The sequence below is a fragment of the Pelobates fuscus genome, chromosome 6 (genome assembly GCF_036172605.1).
Source record: "Pelobates fuscus isolate aPelFus1 chromosome 6, aPelFus1.pri, whole genome shotgun sequence".
NCBI classification, from domain to species: Eukaryota; Metazoa; Chordata; class Amphibia; order Anura; family Pelobatidae; genus Pelobates; species Pelobates fuscus.
In genome coordinates, this window is record NC_086322.1 from 147,886,129 (window position 1) to 147,906,702 (window position 20,574).

General features: G+C 39.6%; 1 protein-coding gene across 1 annotated transcript in view; it reads left to right on the forward strand.

The window, feature by feature from the left end:
* Nucleotides 1-13,457, forward strand: part of ADAD1 (adenosine deaminase domain containing 1) — a 95,802-nt gene extending 82,345 nt beyond the window's left edge. Inside the window, exons 10-12 of the mRNA XM_063460067.1 lie at nucleotides 8,832-9,069; nucleotides 12,256-12,388; nucleotides 13,183-13,457. Of these exons, the coding sequence (XP_063316137.1) occupies nucleotides 8,832-9,069; nucleotides 12,256-12,388; nucleotides 13,183-13,296 (485 nt within the window). The 3' untranslated portion in view covers nucleotides 13,297-13,457. The remainder of the gene's footprint in view (nucleotides 1-8,831; nucleotides 9,070-12,255; nucleotides 12,389-13,182) is intronic.
* Nucleotides 13,458-20,574: the final 7,117 nt, after the last annotated feature.

Consider the following 20,574-nt stretch of genomic DNA (forward strand, 5'->3'; position numbering starts at 1 on the left):
CTTTTATTTATTTTTTAACCCTCGGGTTCAATTTATTTAATTAACTAATTTAAATATTGTATTATTAAATATTTTGCTAGCTGGGGTGGGTGGGAGTTATGGGGAATTTACTGTTAGTGCTGCTTACTGCTAGTTAGGGGTTAACGGTAAAAAAAAAGCTTAGAAAAATGTTAAATCTGTAAAAAAAAAAAAAAAAAAAAGTTTTAAGAAAGTTTAGGAAACTTTAAAAAAAAAAATTAATAAGCAAAACAAAAGTTTCAATAATAGTTTTAAAAAGTTAAAAAATACATTTAAAAATGCTTGTTACCACTACACCTGGAACAAACTAGAGAGAAAAAATGATCCCACTCCAAGGTTCAAAATATGCCATTTGAATTACCCCAGGGTATATTCTTTAATAAATGGTATGTGTTTGTGGGGAAGTTTCAATAACCAACCATCTAAACTACTCCAAATTTGAACATGGACACAGCGTAAAACTTGAAAGTTAGTAAAAAACATATTTGTTTAGTTCTACATGACATTTTAACTGTCAATGTCATAATACTGTTTTCTTTTACTGCAATAAAATACACATATTTGTATTCAGCAAAGTCTCACGTGTAAAACAGTACCCCCTTTTTTATGGTGTTTTGGGAAGTTACAGGGTCAAATATAGCACGTTACATTTGAAATTGAAATTCGCTAGATTGGTTACGTTGCCTTTGAGACTGTATAGTAGCCCAGGAATTAAATTTACACCCAAAATGGCATACCATTTGCAATAGTAGGCAACTCAAGGTATTGCAAATGGGGTATGTCCAGTCTTTTTTAGTAGCCATTTGGTCACAAACACTGGCCAAAGTTAGCGTTAGTATTTGTTTGTGTGTGAAAAATGCAAAAACCGCCAATGTTGGCCAGTGTTTGTGACCAAATGGCTACTAAAAAGGACTGGACATACCCCATTTGCAATACCTTGGGTTGTTTACTATTGCAAATGGTATGCCATCAAAGGGGTAATTTTCATTCTTGGGCTACCATAAGGTCTCAAAGGCAACGTAACCAATCTGGCGAATTTTAATATGACTTCGGTCCGGTCAGCTCCCTCTGCAAGTCTCGCGGTGTGAGTGCTCTAACAGAGCGGTCACATGGCCATGGGGTCCTAATTTACTGCGGGGAGACTGCCTGGGCAGACAGGCAGTCCCCCCAGACCGGGTGAAATGCCGATCGCAGCCGGGGGAACGACGGCGATCAGGTAAGTACCCCAAGACCATTATGACGGTTCAGGTCCTCAAGGGGTCCTGAACCGTCATCGGTCCAATTGGGGTTAAATGATTGGGGTTTATAAACATTAAAGATTTGATGTTACTATGGGGCTATGTATTACCATATAGTATGGCACCGGGATAAATGATGAGTGTTCTCAATACCTTGTTAATGTGTTTTAAATTGAATTTAATAACACCAGTAATAATATAATCAAAACTGTATTATTATTTCCAGAACAAATACTTCCACCTACTTCAAATAATTTAGTAATTATTCATACATGGTTAACTTCTAATTGCTTATTAATATTGTTCTAATTTATATTTTTATTGTTGTAATTGCCCCCATTAAGGCCATGCTTGAAATACATGTCTAAACATAGGTTTATAGCAATCTTATTGTAATCAAGTCTGTTTAAATTAGGCCTTGTAATAGTTTTTGGGTTTTGTTTTTTTTTTTGCACATACACAAACATTTGAAAACATTTAACTGTCATATGAATCTTTTTGAATTAATCTAAAAAATGTGTAAAACATTTACGTACAGGAATATAATATCCTATGGAACACTCACATATTTTAGAGCTAATAATCCTAGCTCTGGTTAAAAGAGACTTTTAGTCCGTTAGGGCAACCACTTCATTTTTCTGTACAACAATTCCTGAAAACATTCCCTTAATTTCCCAAATTATCTTAGAATAAAGAAATATATAGAATAGTATAATACAGGGTAAACAAAAGTATTTATTAGAGCTGTTATGAATTGCAACACTTGCGCCTAACACTTGGCTTAATGTAGGGTTCTGTATGATTGCGGACCATACCATATCCTTTGTAAATCCAGGATTTTTGTTGACCGGTAATGTTTAAGAAGTATATACTTTATTGAATATTTTTAAAAACAAATGAACAAAAAATAAAGTTAATTACCAATTTGTATAAATAGTCTTTTCCAAATCCACACAGTTTGTGACTTCCTCAGTCCTGTATGAGTGACTCTCCTGGTCCATGTTCCTGCTTTTATCCCCCTTAAATGGTGTTAAAGCGCTTCATGTGGGATTCCCCAGCGTTTCTCCCCTTATTTCCAGGAGAAACTCTGATTCAAGCATCTCTAAGATGCAACGTCATTTCCATTCCGGTTTGTCGCGTTATTTCTGGTTTCGCTGTCCCTTCCTCCTTGCATTTTGCTGCTTGTGGAAAATTAACATTGTTATTTTGCATGTAGAAACAACCTATGGTCCACTTTTAGCATCCTCAAAAAATAAAATAAAATAGAATAAAATCTGTTAATACATCTTAAAATCTTTTTTTTTTTTTATTACAAATCTCAAAGTCCAAGACCATGGGGAATTAAAGTATTTAAATTAAAAATCCATTCCATCTCTACTTCCCCTAGTGTTTTATTAAAATCACCTCCTCACTAGTCATTCTGAAGTTTTGTTTTTTTTAATCCCTATAAATTATATATTTTTAGGCTCATTCCCATTATGACTTTTAAAATGTGAGGATAAACTGTGATTCTCATAATCTTTTAAAATATTCCTCTCATGCTCCTCAATACGGGTATGTAGGGCTATTGAAGTTTTCCCTACATACCTTAAGCTGCGTTAGCATTCCTACAAATAACGTTCCTTGACTACCATGATATAAAATCTCTAATATATGTATGATTTGCAGAGTTAAAATCTTTGACTATTCCTGGGCTAAGGCGGGGAGGCGTGTACCACCGCTACTTACTCAACTGTAGGAGGCATTGCATGTACGAACGGTTATTATCTGATGGGTTCCGGGTTGCCCCCACCGACTGCGGGAGGGGACACCGCTTTAGTAAGGGAGTGATGTGTAGTCAGAAGCCAGACTTACTATGGTGTTCAACACAAAAAAACTAAAAGAAAAAAAAAGAAAAAGAAACCCCCCAAAAAAACAAGACCGAGAAAACAGACAACAAAAAAAGCAAAGAACAAATGAAAAATAAACAATAAAAAAATACAAAAACCACTGTAAATAGTTGAAACCTGTATACTGTTAACTCCCACGCAACCTTGACAAGCTAAATAATTGGTACAGAAACCCCATCTATTCTAACCTTTTAGAAGTCTATCACGCTCCATGCTGTATGCACAAGCACCTGTTACCAGCTGAGGGACCAGGCCGACCTAGCATATCCGGGTAGATACCGACCTGTTTCACAAGATCATAACGGCTCTGACACCCGAGCCCCAATAGCCTAGTATATCCACGGGCTTGAGGCCCCTGAAGGCGATAGGGAGTAAGGACCACATTTAGTACAGCCACAGCGTTCGTTAACCGTGCCTGTTTAGGCTCTCCCGCCCTACTGTAGGACTCACACATGGGATATGTAGGACTCACACATGGGGGGGGTGAGGTTCGGGTACCCGATAACATGCAAGGGGACTGTTTCCATTGAGGCACTGTTGGTTTCCTGTAATCTGCGTGGGTTAAGATATGTTCCCTGATATTTTTCGGTTTGATGTTGTTGTTTTCTTTGCTTTTTTGATTGCCTAAATGTTCAAATGTATATTTCTGATGGTAGCAGATGGATAATTGCTGGCTCACACCCAAACTATACATTGGCGATGAGTAGTTCTCTCAGCACATAGTATTGAAAACTGAAAAGGTTGAAGTCTGATGTAGCCTTTATACAAGAGACCCATTTACCGAAATAAGCTACATTCAAATAAAAAGACCATACATTTGGCACAACCTATGAAGCTAGAACGCACTCCAAACGTAATGGGGTGGCGATCCTCATTCGCAACAGCTGTCCACTACAAATAGCGTCCTTTGATCTCGACCAGGGCGGTCGCTACATCATTATATCAGGCACGTTACTTTCCCACACAATCCATCTTATTAATCACAGATTTACAGGATCAAAGATAGGATCTCCTGGTCTGACCATGCAGACGTCAACATTACACTGGGGAACCTCTGTGCCGCATCCCCATGAACGTGGAAATTAAACTCATCCTTATTTAGAGATCTGGAGATTATGGAACAGCTCCCTATAAACATCTCATAGTTTTTCAACACCAACACCACTCCGGATCTGCGGCCGGAGACAATATGGGCAGCACATAAGACCGTCATACGGGGGTCACTAATAAAGATCGCAACTGCTAAAAAGAGGCTGAAATTCCAAAAGCTGGAGGCACTACTGACTGACTTTCGGACATTAGAACAAAGACACAAGGGACGCCCAGATGACGAAACATTTAGACGCTTAGAAGCAGTGCGACACAACATACGCACTTTGCTACTAAATGATACCGCTAGATCCATGACATGGTCCAAAAGGACATTTTACGAACATGCCAAGAAGTTGGATACCTTATTAGCCAGAGTCCTTAAACCCAGAATGAGACGTGATCACATTACGTCCATACGGCACCCAGATAACTCTGTCAAAACTATGCCTATAGACATAGCAGAGGTATTCACGGACTTCCATAAATCCCTATACAATCACTCCCCAAACTCAGAGACGTAGACGAAAAGGGACGAGAACGCGACACGCGGGTTCCTTGACGGCCTTGGGCTGCCCAAGTTACCACAGGACGCGGTTGATACACTAGCGGCTGAAATCACCCCAGACGAAATAGACCGGTTAATCACCGCATTAAAACGGAATAAAGCCCCCAGACCGTACGGTTTTGATGGTAGTTACTACAAAACGTTCCGAGAGGAACTCATTCCTCACTTAACAGTATTTAATGGGTTCCGGACGGGAGGCACACCAAACTTAGATATATCTTTAGCTACCATCGTCTTACTGCCAAAACCGGAAAAGGACCCCCTGCTTCTGCAAAGTTATAGGCCCATACCCCTCATAAACCATGATATGAAAATTCTAGCGAAAGTACAGGCAGAAAGGCTGACCCCTTCTTAGCGAATCTGATAGATGCCAACCAAGTAGGCTTCTGTCAGGGTACCTGTAGCCTCTACCCCTGAGAGGGGTAGAGACTTAGACGTTTTTCCATCCAGACGGCATGATTCTCCCGTTCCTCGCGGTTCCCTCGCGCATGTAAACGCCGGCCGCGAGAGAGCTATGCCTTTTTGTAACCTGACGCTCAATAGTCGACGTCATGACGCTATTCTAGCCCGACCTGTCAGTCAAATCCCGGACACGAATCAGGTCTCGGCGGAGGCGTGATTAGTCTCTAGAACCAGGGTATTTAAGGGAGCTCTCAGCATTTACTCATTGCCCTGTCGTGGTTCTAGCCAGTCTAGTCGCACAGTGCTCTTGTTTTCTCTTGTCTTTTGGTTCTGACCCGGCTTTGTTATTACTTACCTGTCTCTCTGTTATCCTTGACCCGGCTTGTCTCTCGCTTACCTGTCTTCTCGTTCCCTCGACCTCGGCTTGTTCCTGACCATTCTATACGTAGTTCTTACGTTAAGTCCGGCCATTCTAAGGTCCGGTATACGTATCTGCTACTCTTTGTACTCTGCGTGTTGGATCCCTGGCCCGATCCTGACAGCTTCATACTGGGTAGGGAATTATATGAAAATACCCATAGGAATATAGACCTGATATGGAGGCAGGTGGCCACACAAACCCCAACAATGTTAGTTTCCAATGACGCGGAAAAAGCGTTCGATAGAGTGAAGTGGCCGTATCTGTTCACGCTCTTGGCCCATCTAGGTTTCCCTGAACAGTTTATGGCTTTGCTAAAGGCTATCTATAGCAATGTCAGAGCACAGGTAAAGATCTCGGGGGCCCTGCTCCGTCCTTTCCAGCTTTTCAATGGTACTCGACAGGGGTGCCCCCTCTCGCCCCTTTTGTTCGTCTTATCGCTAGAACCCCTATTACAGGCCTTGCGGCGCCACCCGAGCATAAAGGGAGCTGACGTGGGAGGCAGGGAATTTCTGGTCTCTGCTTATGCGGATGATGTGCTCTTAGCGTTCACTGACCCGGTGAACTCGATGGGGGCCTTACAGGAGATGCTGAGGGACTATGGGGCTATCTCAGGCTCTAGAGCTAATATGGCAAATTCTAGCGCTCTTCCAATAGGAGTACCAGTGACAGAAACTACTTTAATAGACGCTACACATCACATACGCTTAGAACACCATACACTTAAATACCTAGGCATTCGCCTGACAGCGAAACCAGAGAAGTTATACGACCAAAACTATACACCACTGATGAAACAACTGATCCGGGAGATGGAGATGTGGGTGGACAGACCTATCTCGTGGATAGGAAGAATTCATGCCGTAAATGAATATCTTGCCTAGGATCCTCTTCTTGTTCCAGGCGCTGCCTATCTGCGTCTCCAGATCACACTTACAGCCCCTTCAGCAAGCTATCGGGTCCTTTGTATGGCAAAATAAGAGGCACAAAATTTCGAGATATATCTTATACAGGCCAAAGACGAGGGGGGACTGGGCCTACCTAACCTATATTACTATTTTACATCAACTCAGCTGACGCAGGTTGCGATGTGGCACTCCCCTCCCCACCCCCGGGAGAACGTAAATGGGTGGATGTAGAATCCCTCATGACAGGAGCAGACCTTCCGCAGCTCCTCATGTGGGTGCCTAAAGAGTACAGAGCCACCTGCCTGACTCAACTCCTTAAGAGTGTGGGATTCCTTCAAACACAAGTTTAACTTAGCTTCCCCTCTTATGCCATAGCTATGTAATATGGCTTTCGCCCCCGGAATGGCAGCCAGAGAATTCAAAAACCTGGAGCGGATAGGGTTGCAACGCATCTGCCAATTATATCAAGAGGCAGAAGTCATCCTTTCACCCCCTCAGACTTCTTTAGATACATTCAACTTAAAGACTTCGCTAAACTATCACATATAAGAGCGGCTGCTCGACAAAAGTTGTCGTTCTTCGAACGCATATGCCTACAAGAAATCATACCTAGGGGCCTGATAACGCTCATGTATGCCCACCTCTGCTCAGAAACCCGTGAATGGGGAAAACTGGCCTACGCGGATCAGTGGGAGAGAGGAAGGTGTTATAGGGTATAGAGTGGCAAGAGATCTGGGAGGCTAACCATACCACTTCTGTGTGCGTCACCCTCCAGGAACAATCTGTTAAAACAATGCTTCACTGGTACACTACACTGGTCAAACTGTATCAAATGAAAAAAAAAAACTACGGATGTGTGCTGGAGGGGCTGTGGTTTGAGGGGGACGTATATCCACATGTGGTGGGAATGCCCACAGATGGCGACATTTTGGAACCGGATAAGGGCCCTATTGACACAGGTTTTTTCCAGAGCCCCTGACTTAAAACCATGGTTATACTTGTTAAGCAGGTCCATGGACAGATGACCAGGTGCGAACAAAAGCTCATACACAAAATTACGTTAGCAGCAAGAAGAGCCGTGGCCTCGGAATGGCTCAAGCAGGGCACTCCCTCCATAGCAGGAGTGATAAATAGGATTAAAGAGGTACACTTAATGGACGATCTAACCGCTAGGATAAGGGGCACCTCACAAAATTTCCAAAAGATCTGTGAACCCTGGGAAAATTCCACCCTTGGAGGCTAGACACGAACACGACTAGTTAGGTGAAATACCTACCCCGTTTATTGTCTTAGCCTTTTCTATTCTCACTGTCCTTCTTTTCTTCTCCCCTACCTTCTTCCAGGGAGGAACTAGCACATACTACAGTTGGCACCGTGAGACGGTATACTGCCGGGACCGGTCTGATGTTCTCCACTAACAGAGTGAGCGAAGTCGAGAACACACTTTTTAGATGTGGAGGGCTAGAGGGCAGACCCGAAACTAAAAGGTTTCAATTTGAAAACATGCAGTTATAAAGCTCAGACACAGCATTAGATAATGTACGACGCAGACCTAGTACTCCTTCCCCCTGGTTATCTATCTTATTATTCAGTTTAATAAACAAAAATAGTATTGATGGTCATTATGTAAAATGGAGACAGCTACGAGATGCACACATCAGACATGTAGTAATGGGTACGTCTCCTGCACGCTCATGAGATACAAGATTGGGTTGCACCCACCCTATAGATATGCATGGAAAATGTTAACAAACTGCTTTAAACTGTATGTGGATTGTTGTTACATGATGAATGCCTCTACATTTGTCAATACAAAAATAAAGAATTAAAAAAAAAAAAAAATCTTTGACTATGCACTTGTGGTTGTTTTTCTTACACTAGATGTTGCCCCCAGCCATAAAACCTTGTATTTTTATTAAGAGTAATCCATTTTATTTTATTTTTAGGTGAATTTTTACTTACTAACTTCTGTTAGTCTGTTAGAAGAGTAATCCTAATAATTACCTTAGACCTTGTGGTAATTTACAAGCAACTTTGAGCTCCAAACAGGGAAAAACATCAAATAAATGGCTAATCTGAAAACCACAGAGTCCAAAAAGAGATACTCTTGCAGGGAAGTCTCCTCATATGGAAGCAGGGAGCCCTGAATCTAAATTGGACCAGACATAATCTAGTTAGAAATACATTTTTGTATTTAAAATGTTACTTTAATACATTTATTGCTAATTTACTTAGGTAATTTATATATCATGTTTTTTTTAAACATCTTACAATGCTGTTTGTTACCTTTTCTATTTTCAGGAGCTCCCAATATTGCAGACACTAGAGGACTGGAAATAGCTGTAAGACAACGCATTGATGATGGTTTGACTTCACAACTTCCTATGTTTTATCTCGTGAGCAGACCTTATATAAGTGTTGCCCCATCTACTCAGCCAGAGAAGACAGTAGTAGCTAATCGGTGTCTAAGTTTGAATTGGTCACAAGGAGATACTTCTTTGGAAGTTGTGGATGCATTAAAAGGAAAAATAATTGAAAGGTAACTCTCCTCCTCCCCCATTCTTGCTTTAGGGAGCTAAGATATCAAGATGTATTCTCCATTTTGGATTTATTTTTGTTAAATCATGACACGGTGTAATATGTCATGTATTGTTTTTTTTTTTCTTCTGAGGTTGTATTTGCATAATCTTTTGACCTGTTAAGGAACAGATGATTGTTGTGTCCTTATGTAAAACCATAGATTTTTTTTTTAAATGTGTATTTTCCTGTTTTTGTTTTTTTTTGACAATCTTTATTTTCATTTTTTTATACAATATTTGTCGAACAAAACCTATATCCAAAAGTGATCAGTTCACATCAAGTAGTGATATAGGAAATGTTCCGAGTAAATAACATGTTTGCTCTTTCAAATTGATACAAAGACAATATTTGAGTTTGAACTGTTTCTTCAAGGGGACAGCATGAAACCGCAAAGAATCATAGTGAAATATTTGCATAAGAGACACCGCTATCGCCATGCACGTAAAGCCAAACTGAAACATCAAATATCAATTTCAAAAGCACCTATGACTTACCCATCGGATTAATATTCTACCAAGAGCGAGGGTGTGCGAAAAGGAAACAGTTCTAAGGGAGACAAGAAAGGGGTTACGGGAAAAAGAAGGAAGAAAAGAAAATCGTTATGTGCAAATATGTAATGGGGGGGATATTAGAAGTAGGTATGGGGGACAGCAGCACTTTTTTTTCATAGAAATAATGATTACATTTGTAGTGGGTCTGTAGCAGTTTCTGAGATAAGAGCTGACTGAGAAACATCCCAGCCTCCAGTAGCTCCTTGTAAGTAGCATCAAAAAAGGTATCTTTGTGTCTAGGTTCAAACTTCCATTGCCTGTCCTTGGGCTTATATAATGGTGACTTTAGGCACACCAAACGGGAGAGTTGTCTGACCATGCAGTGGGGAATGTAGGATTCAACTGTAGAATGGTTGAGATATCAATCCACTAATCCCGGTCATCGATTAGCAGCCAAGGCAGCCATAAGATTATGTGGAGGGATTGAACTATGGCCTCTAGATGTATCCAATGGTTTGCAATGAAACCCCAGGGATATCAAGCATTCCGCAGAGCAGGACCACCCATTCCTCTGAATTGCACCTCCTGAAGAAAAGCTATCTAAACCCTTGCAGATGTTAACACCTCTCTGGAAAATGGAATCCCCTGACATTGTTTTACTTTCTTTTTCCCATGACTGTATCTGTGTGTGTATATATTTTGCACAATAATCACTATGTTTTGTTACTGAGAAGACAATACCTGTTTTAATGTTTTAGTTGGAACAATTTGTCTCACAATGTGGGATATCTTCTGAAACAAATATTCACTGCAGGTACTGCATTCCTATTGTGAGTAGGTAAGGGTATTCTACTTCTTTTGGTGTTTGCGACCCGTAATTCCTTTGAAAAAGCAAATCCTTAAAGATCCTGGCTAAAAAGGACCATTAAATGACCCACTGTTTTATAAAAATTGGACAACCCATTTGGTCTGAGATTTGTGCTCTTTTTAAGCTAATTTATTGCTGTGCTTTTTATTGTAAATTAAATCTAGCATTTTGCCAATCTTGATAAAAATATTAGATATTATTCATAATCTCTTCCTCTGTAGCTTACCCATTGTTATGTTTTATATAGATGCATTCATAGTTGGTACCAAAGGTGATGTCCTGATGTTATGAGACTGTTCTTATAATTGATCATATATTAAGTCTAGCCTTGTCGATGTGTATTTGCTGATAAGAGGCACAGCATTGTAGGTGGCATTTTTTGAAGGATTAAGATGCTGGTCTTCTGTTCTAAATTGTGCAAATTCTAAGTTCAGTGCATCATTTGCATGTCTTATGTGGAACCTTGGGAAACGTTCACCTTGGGCACAGTAATTGAGAGATATTGTGTTTCCAAAAAACAATGGGGAATTAACCATGCCCAAAAACTAAATTAAGCAATTTTTTTTCAATATTTAATTTCTTTTTATTGAAATGATTTTACATTCATATATACATGAAATTACTTAAATTGAGATTAATATAAAAAAGCATTTATTTGACACATAACATGACTTACTAAACTTAACATACATAACAAACATTCATCAATTATTAGTTGGTATCTTTGTATATAGAGAAAGGAAAGGAAAAAAAAAGTTTGAGAGAAACTTGTTTTATCTAGTAATCCAAGGAGAATACAATTTTTTTTAAATACCCGTAGTATATATTTTATATATGTATATGTACTTGTATACTTCTAAATTTAATAAACAGTAGTAGATGTTCAATAAAAAATCCTCAGGAAAAAAAAATAGTGCGGTTTGTTACATAATTTTATGTATTAAATAGCTGTCCAAGAGAACCAACTCAGTACAATCTCTATATCAGGATATGAGAAAATCCACTTGTTTAAACGCAGTAGTGTTCCAATATAGCAAACCCTGGCCAAAGTTAGCGTTCATGTTTTTTGCATTTTTCACACAAAAAAAATGCCTTTTCACCAATGATGATATCAACATTATACATTTTGCTGCTCTTATACACTCATTTGTGTTCAGCGATGTCTCACAAGTACAACAGTACCCTCCATGTCCAAGTTTTATGGTGTTTTGGAAAGTTACATGGTCAAATATAAGGCTAGTCTATTTTAGTTTTTACACATTGAACTTTGCCAGATTGGTTATGTTGCCTTTGAGACCACATGACAGCCCAAGACTGAGAATTAACCCCATAATGACATACCATTTTGAAAAGTAGACAACACAAGGTATTCAAAATGGGGTAGCAGTGGATGGCTGGGCAACTATTCCGCCCTGCGGCGTTTAGGGCTGGTTACTTAACAGCATAGTACGGCCACGGTTAAGAGTATTTAAAACCCCACAGTGTTTTATATTGTTATTGGTATTTACAAGGTTTTTGGGAATCCTTTTTTATTTACCGCTGCCATTCATTATGTATTAGAGAGCGCCTAGCCTAGACCCTTTACAACTTCGACCTTTTGGGTCTTGTCCTATTTCAAATAATGACGATGATGAACTACAGTAAAATTTGATTATGTATAAACCAGAGACGTTTTTTGTTTGATCTCACCACAACGTAGTACTTGCTATATTAGATTCAGATATCTTATCAGAGAATCTTACGTTGTCACTTTTGCTAAAATTATTTGATGTTGGTAATTTTACAGTTCACCATTTAAAAGTGGTACCTCTATGGCAAGTCGTCTCTGCAAGGCTGCAATGTTAAGTCGTTTTAACTTAATTGTCAAGGAAGCCAGACGGAAAGATTTTCCCACCGGTCTCTCCTACCATGAGGCAAAGGTAAATGGAGTATAAATAAATAAAATCTAAAGACTTATTCTGTGTAAAGATTATGTTAAAATCACTCTCGACTGTTTCATTTAAGGGGATACATAATTTATCATGGACAAAAATCCTTCTGTTCCAGCTTTGCATTTCAAGTGCATAATTAATGATTTAATGACTGTGTAATAGGGGAAAACATCATAATAGTCTTAGGTAAAATAACTATATGGCTTGCTATGAATATTGTCCAGTTGGTCACTGTTCTTGCCTCTAACATCATGTAAAACATTTAAACTTATTCATAGAATTCAATGCTTAATGTGTTCAGTAATATACATCTGTCTAATGAACTACTATACCAGTTCAATATGTATAAACCTATAAAAACACATGAAAGATTGTGATAAAAATCCTAGTTAACACCATGAGTTGTATATTTGTGACCTGCAGCCGCTTTTACATTTCCAGCAATTTAACCCCTTAAGGACACATGACGTGTGTGACACGTCATGATTCCCTTTTATTCCAGAAGTTTGGTCCTTGAGGGGTTAATGAACTTTAGGTGTTGTGTTCTTTGTAATATGTAACCTGTAACTCTGAAAACTGTATGAACATCTGTATGAAAAAATTAGTTTGATCCCTAATATGCAGCAACACAAATCCCTGGTAATAGAGTGAGTTTTTTGTTTTTTTTTAATAACTGTCTCACGTTGTAGTATTTTGTTTAATAAAGTATTTTGTGCACTTGTATAATCTTTGTTTTTCAATAGGAGGAGAACAAGAATAAATAAATATTTATTTATTTTTAGCATTTGTCTGGACACTACCGGGAAGCAAAGGATTTGCTGAAATCTTACTTTGAACAACAGGGATATGGATCTTGGATTGTAAAACCACCAGTTTTTGAAGAATTTACAATGTAACCAGAGATTTTTTTTGCCTTTAAATAATTCATATATTTCCTTTTTTTTATTTTTTCATAAAAGTTTAATCAACATTGTTTTTATCTGGAGATGTGTTTTTCATGGTCAAACTAGTAAATAGGAACTAGCATATGGTATGCTGCAGCAACATATTTCCTGATAATAAATATAAAGGGACATTTAGACTGGAAGCATTGTTTAATTTTGTCATTTATAAAAATCACTTATGTTTGTGAATTAAAACACTAAAAATTGTGTGATATGATTAATGGCATTCACAGACATGCAACTTTGTTTTGTTATACCGTTTTCTGCCTTTTTTATTTTAAAATTGGAAGGAATAGCTCCAATAAATATTCAAAATGTTTAATACTAATATACAAACACTTTTGATTTTTTTTTAATGGTTGATGTAAAACACACATATTACAGTTTACGTATGAATTGCATGCGCTTTCCCTTTGTATACTGCATTTTTTAAAGTACAAGTTAAGTGATGTTAATGCATTCAAGATGGTGGCTTGAGGAGAAGTTAAAGTGTGCTGTATATTACGTAACTACAATTATGAGATTAAGCTAAACTTGAATGATTCATACTCCTAAAACATTTCAGCTTGCAGTCAGTTCACTCTGGTTAAACAATTGAAGATTATGCCAACGCAGTGTACTAATAATCTTAATTTTAATAATGACAGGAGGCGAGTATTTTGCATTAACTTTCTTTACTAACTCCATAGCAGCAAAGAAAAAAACTGTTAAAAGAAAGAACCAATCACAGTGAGTCAGAGAGTATATAAGTCCATGCTTAGCCAATTATTTCCTCTTGACTAATGCGACACCACAAGTTCATAGTGTGACAAATGTGTCCGATCCAACTTGATTCAACTTAATCCAACGTGGAAAACCAGAAAGGAATACAGTCTTCTCCATCATCCATAAAAATTGTTAAACTGAAAGGAAAGAGACTAGTATCAGTGATACGGGACTGACCGTAGGGAACAAATGTCTGAGTATGTATGTAAATTCTTCAATGATTATATTCGACTGTCCATAAAATATTATTGGTCTAAATCAATCCACATTGTAAAAGACAACAATACTCCCCACCATAACTCATTTCTGTACCTAAAATTAACCCCTTAAGGACTGAGCCAAATGAACAAGTTGTGAACAGAACAAAACGTAAACAAAACCTGGCATTTGCGCTATATGTCTGTCCAACCGTAATTCACCTCTTTCATATTAAATGCACCCCCCTTAATATATATCATTATATTCAGGGGAAACAGGGCTTTCATTTAATATCAAATATTTAGCTATGAAACATAATTTAATATGAAAAAAAATGGGAGAAAATAAGATTTTTCATTTTTTTAGTTCTACATGACATTTTAACTGTCAATGTCATAATACTGTTTGCTTTTACTGCAATAAAATACACATATTTGTATTCAGCAAAGTCTCACATGTAAAACAGTACCCCCTATGTACAGGTTATATGGTGTTTTGGGAAGTTACAGGGTCAAATATAGCGTGTTACATTTGAAATTGAAATTCGCCAGATTGGTTACGTTGCCTTTGAGACTGTATAGTAGCCCAGGAAATAAATTTACACCCATAATGGCATACCATTTGCAATCGTAGACAACCCAATGTGTTGCAAATGGGGTATGTCCAGTCTTTTTTAGTAGCCATTTGGTCACAAACACTGGCCAAAGTTATCGTTAGTATTTGTTTGTGTGTGAAAAATGCAAAAAATGCCAATTTTGGCCAGTGTTTGTGACTAAGTGGCTACTAAAAATGACTGGACATACCCCATTTGCAATACCTTGGGTTGTCTACTATTGCAAATGGTATGCCATCATAGGGGTAATTTTCATTCTTGGGCTACCATAGGGTCACAAAGGCAAAGTAAGCAATCTGGCGAATTTTAATGTGAAAAAATGAAACACTAGCCTTATATTTGACGCTGTAACTTTTGAAAACAACATAAAACCTGTACATAAGGGGTACTGTTCTACTCGGGAGACTTCGCTGAACACAAATATTTGTTTCAAAACAGTAAAAAGTACCACAGCAATAATATCGTCCGTGTAAGTGCTGTTTATGCGTGAATAATGCAAAAAACTTCACTTTTACTAGCGATCTCGTCGTTGTAATATATTTTACTGTTTTGAAACACTAATATTTGTGTTCAGCGAAGTCTCCCGAGTAAAACAGTACCCCCCATGTACAGGTTTTATGGTGTCTTGGAAAGTTATAGCGTTAAATATAGTGCTAGCAAATTAAATTCCCTATACTTTCGGCATGGGTTGTCAGGCAGGTCCCGCTAATTGTAATTAATTAGGATACCTAATTATGTAAAAATATTACATTAATATATATGTAGAATTAATATGTGTGTATATATATATATATATACATATGTGTGTATATATGTGTGTGTGTGTGTGTGTGTATATATATATATATATATATATATATATATTTATATATAGTGATATATACCTATATATTTATGTATATAGATATATATTCTTTTGTTCTACGTGTATTTTGATATAAATACAGGGAGTGCAGAATTATTAGGCAAATGAGTATTTTGACCACATCATCCTCTTTATGCATGTTGTCTTACTCCAAGCTGTATAGGCTCGAAAGCCTACTACCAATTAAGCATATTAGGTGATGTGCATCTCTGTAATGAGAAGGGGTGTGGTCTAATGACATCAACACCCTATATCAGGTGTGCATAATTATTAGGCAACTTCCTTTCCTTTGGCAAAATGGGTCAAAAGAAGGACTTGACAGGCTCAGAAAAGTCAAAAATAGTGAGATATCTTGCAGAGGGATGCAGCACTCTTAAAATTGCAAAGCTTCTGAAGCGTGATCATCGAACAATCAAGCATTTCATTCAAAATAGTCAACAGGGTCGCAAGAAGCGTGTGGAGAAACCAAGGCGCAAAATAACTGCCCATGAACTGAGAAAAGTCAAGCGTGCAGCTGCCAAGATGCCACTTGCCACCAGTTTGGCCATATTTCAGAGTTGCAACATCACTGGACGGCCCAAAAGCACAAGGTGTGCAATACTCAGAGACATGGCCAAGGTAAGAAAGGCTGAAAGACAACCACCACTGAACAAGACACACAAGCTGAAACGTCAAGACTGGGCCAAGAAATATCTCAAGACTGATTTTTTTCTAAGGTTTTTATGGACTGATGAAATGAGAGTGAGTCTTGATGGGCCAGATGGATGGATTGGTAAAGGGCAGAGAGCTCCAGTCCGACTCAGACGCCGTGGAGGTGGAGTACTGGTTTGGGCTGGTATCATCAAAGATGAGCTTGTGGGGCCTTTTCGGGTTGAGGATGGAGTCAAGCTCAACTCCCAGTCCTACTGCCAGTTTCTGGAAGACATCTTCTTCAAGCAGTGGTACAGGAAGAAGTCTGCATCCTTCAAGAAAAACATGATTTTCATGCAGGACAATGCTCCATCACACGCGTCCAAGTACTCCACAGCATGGCTGGCAAGAAAGGGTATAAAAGAAGAAAATCTAATGACATGGCCTCCTTGTTCACCTGATCTGAACACCATTGAGAACCTGTGGTCCATCATCAAATGTGAGATTTACAAGGAGGGAAAACAGTACACCTCTCTGAACAGTGTCTGGGAGGCTGTGGTTGCTGCAGCACGCAATGTTGATTGTGAACAGATCAAAACACTGACAGAATCCATGGATGGCAGGCTTTTGAGTGTCCTTGCAAAGAAAGGTGGCTATATTGGTCACTGATTTGTTTTTGTTATGTTTTTGAATGTCAGAAATGTATATTTGTGAATGTTGAGATGTTATATTGGTTTCACTGGTAAAAATAAATAATTGAAATGGGTATATATTTGTTTTTTGTTAAGTTGCCTAATAATTATGCACAGTAATAGTCACCTGCACACACAGATATCCCCCTAAAATAGCTATAACTAAAAACAAACTAAAAACTACTTCCAAAAATATTCAGATTTGATATTAATGAGTTTTTTGGGTTCATTGAGAACATGGTTGTTGTTCAATAATAAAATTAATCCTCAAAAATACAACTTGCCTAATAATTCTGCACTCCCTGTATATATATTAATATCACAATACAGTTAGAACGAAATAACACACATCTATATAGTTTTTAATTATTTATTTTTACTTTTTTTTAATTGTATTTTTTTTACGTATTTACATATTTATTTTATATTATATATAAATATATATATATATATAAAACAAAAATTATATATATATTTAATCAGTATCAGGCTACGTGTAATTTGATATTAATATATATATAATTATATATATTAATAGTAAAATACACCTAGACAGTGTGTGTGTGTGTGTGTGTGTGTATGTATGTGTGTGTGTATATATATATATATATATATATATATATAATGATCTAAGTATATTATTTTTTTTACACTTATTTTATGTTATTTTTATTTGATTTCCAGCCAGCAGGGGGACTGTCATTACAGTTAGTCCCCCTGCTGGCAATACCTGAGCCAGCTAACCCGGCCATGTGATTGTGAGGTCCTCGCAAGGACCTCACTCTCACATGGCCGGGGGGTTGGAAGATGACGGATGTGCCGTGGGGGGCTCCCTGGGAGTCCCCCCAACCGCGATCGCCGGCGTGGGATCGCCGGCGACCGGGTAAGTAAGAAAAGACCGGAGGGCGTACAATTACGTCCGGCAGCATTTAGAGCCGCTTAAAATAGGGCGTAATTGTACGCCCTCCGGTCTTAAGGGGTTAAACACAAGAGTCAACTATACTCGTTAGCCGTAACCTACCTCCATTTGGGTGGGAACATCAAGAAGAAGGGGAGGGAAAATACTCGCCTCCTGTCATTATTAAAATTAAGATTATTAGTACACTGCGCTAGCATAATCTTCAATTTTATAACATGACAGGAGGCTTCGTATTTTGCAATTTTAACGCTTAGGCAAAAGAGAGAATGCGGCGTTAGAGTGGTTGAAGTAGACCGTCCGAAATGTCAATTCGCTAGACCAGTCTGCCGCTTGGAGGATATCTGACAGCGACGCGCCTGCCAAAAAGGCTGACGACGCCGCTGCTCCTCTCACGGAGTGAGCGCTGAAGGACGGGTCTACTCCTGCAAGGGTGAGGAGCCATCTAATCCATATGGATAATGTAGTGGTCGAGACTGGACCATGAGGGTTAGCGTATGATATCAGTAGTTGTCGGGAGGTTGGTCGACGTAGTGTCTCCGTTGCCACCATTTATGCTCTCAAAGCCATAACTACACATAGTTGGGGTTCTAATGTGAAGAACGGGTAGAAAATTGATGTTGAATCGCTTTTGGTTCTTCGAGAGGTTTGGAATGTGACCCCTTCCGGGCCGATAGTAAAGGCGTCTGAAGCAAACGCCCGTATGTCTGAGACTTGATTAAATGAGACTAGGCTCAATAAGAAGGTGAATTTTGCTGTCAGTTGTTTTAAGGATAGGTGTTCATTCTGAGGCCATTCCTTCAGGAATCTAAGTACCATTTCCACATCCCAGCGATGTTGATATTTGGGTGCTGGGGGGCGTCTTATTTTAATGCCCCGTAGTAATCGACAAATCAGAGGGTCTTGGCCGATTGCTCTCCCTTAGGATGGAACGTGGGCTGCTGATTTAGCCGATCTGATGACGTTGATGGTGCAATATAATTTACCTTCTTCGAAGATGGAAGAAAGGAAATTCATTATCTTGGACACAGGAGCTGTAAAGGGATCCCGGAGTAGATATGGGTCGTTCGGCAGGAGGAATGGATCTTCACACGATAGTTCGAGAAGGTCGGGGAACCAGGGTTAACTCTGCCATAGTGGCGTCAGTAGTGTTAGCGTCACTTCTCGTCGTCGGATGTGGTGAAGTACTTTCGCAATCATTGCGAATGGAGGAAAGGCCAGTGTTGGGTGAAGGCAGCATCCACCGCCATGCATTCCGGGTCCGGGAGCCAGCTGTAAAATCTCGGGAGTTGATGGTTGTTGCGTGATGCGAAGAGATCGAGATTGAATGGTCCTCTCCGTTCGTTCAAGTGGGCGAATATCTGTGTGTTCAATTGCCAATCGCTGGCATCCCTCCAATGTCGTGAGTACCAGTCTGCGGTGAGGTTCAATTCCCCTGGTAGGTGCTCGGCCCTGATAGAGATGTTGCGTGGGAGGCAATAGTCGAAGATCTCTTTCGTCAAATTGGCTAGTGTTTGGGAGCGAGTCCCTCCCAGGTGGTTGATGTATTGTACTGCGGAAACGTCCATCCGCAGCAGGATACAGCAATTGGATTGTCCTTTCGCCAGGCTTCGAATGGCGAAGGATCCGGCCAATAGTTCCAGATAGTTGATGTGCATGGTGAGTTCCTGATTCGTCCAGGTACCACCTGTGGATGCGTTTTCATTTGTGGCGCCCCGTCCCCATCGGCTCGCATCCGATTCTAGGATGAAGTCCGGGTGGTTGCCAAAGATGGCTCAATTCCATGCTTGCATGCAGTTGAGCCACCAGTCGAGTTCCTGGCGTACCTCGTCCGTCAGAGGGACCGGTTGGTTGTATGTGGTTTTGTCTGAGGAAGCGGGCTTTCAGCCGTTGCATGGCTTGGTAGTGTAGGGGGCCCGGAAATATGGCCTGGATGGAGGAGGATAGAAGACCCACTCCGTGCCAGTTGTCGAAGAGGGATGGACTCGAGTTTGAGGACTTTGCGTATCTCTTTCTTGATGGCCGACACCTTGGTATTTGGGAGGTGCAAGACCTGGAGTCTATTTCAAAGCCCAGGAATTGAATTGTGCGCGTGGGGGTCAGTGCTGATTTGTCCCTGTTGACAATAAATCCCAAAGATTCTAGCAGTTGAATTGTGTATTCGGTGTGGTGTGAAGCCCCTTCGCTTGTCCTGCAGAATATGAGTATATCGTCTAAGTAGATGATGCATCTGATTCCTCGAGTCCTGAGATGGGCCACTATCGGTTTCAGCATTTTTGTAAAGCGCCAAGGTGCTGAGCTGAGGCCAAAAAGGAGGCAAGTGAATTGCCATGGGGACCTGTGCCATAGGAACCGAAGGAGTGGTCGGCTGTCTTTGTGAATAGGGATCATGTTGCTGAAATAGCCCCCTGGAGTGTGCTTGGGTTGTATCGCGCCTTTTTTGTGGAGCTTGCATAGTTCCAGCTCTATCAGTTGGGCGTCCATGTTGGTAAAGCATAGGGGGCGTGGGGGCCACTGTTGAATGGGGTGTGATTGTAGCTCGATGCGGTAG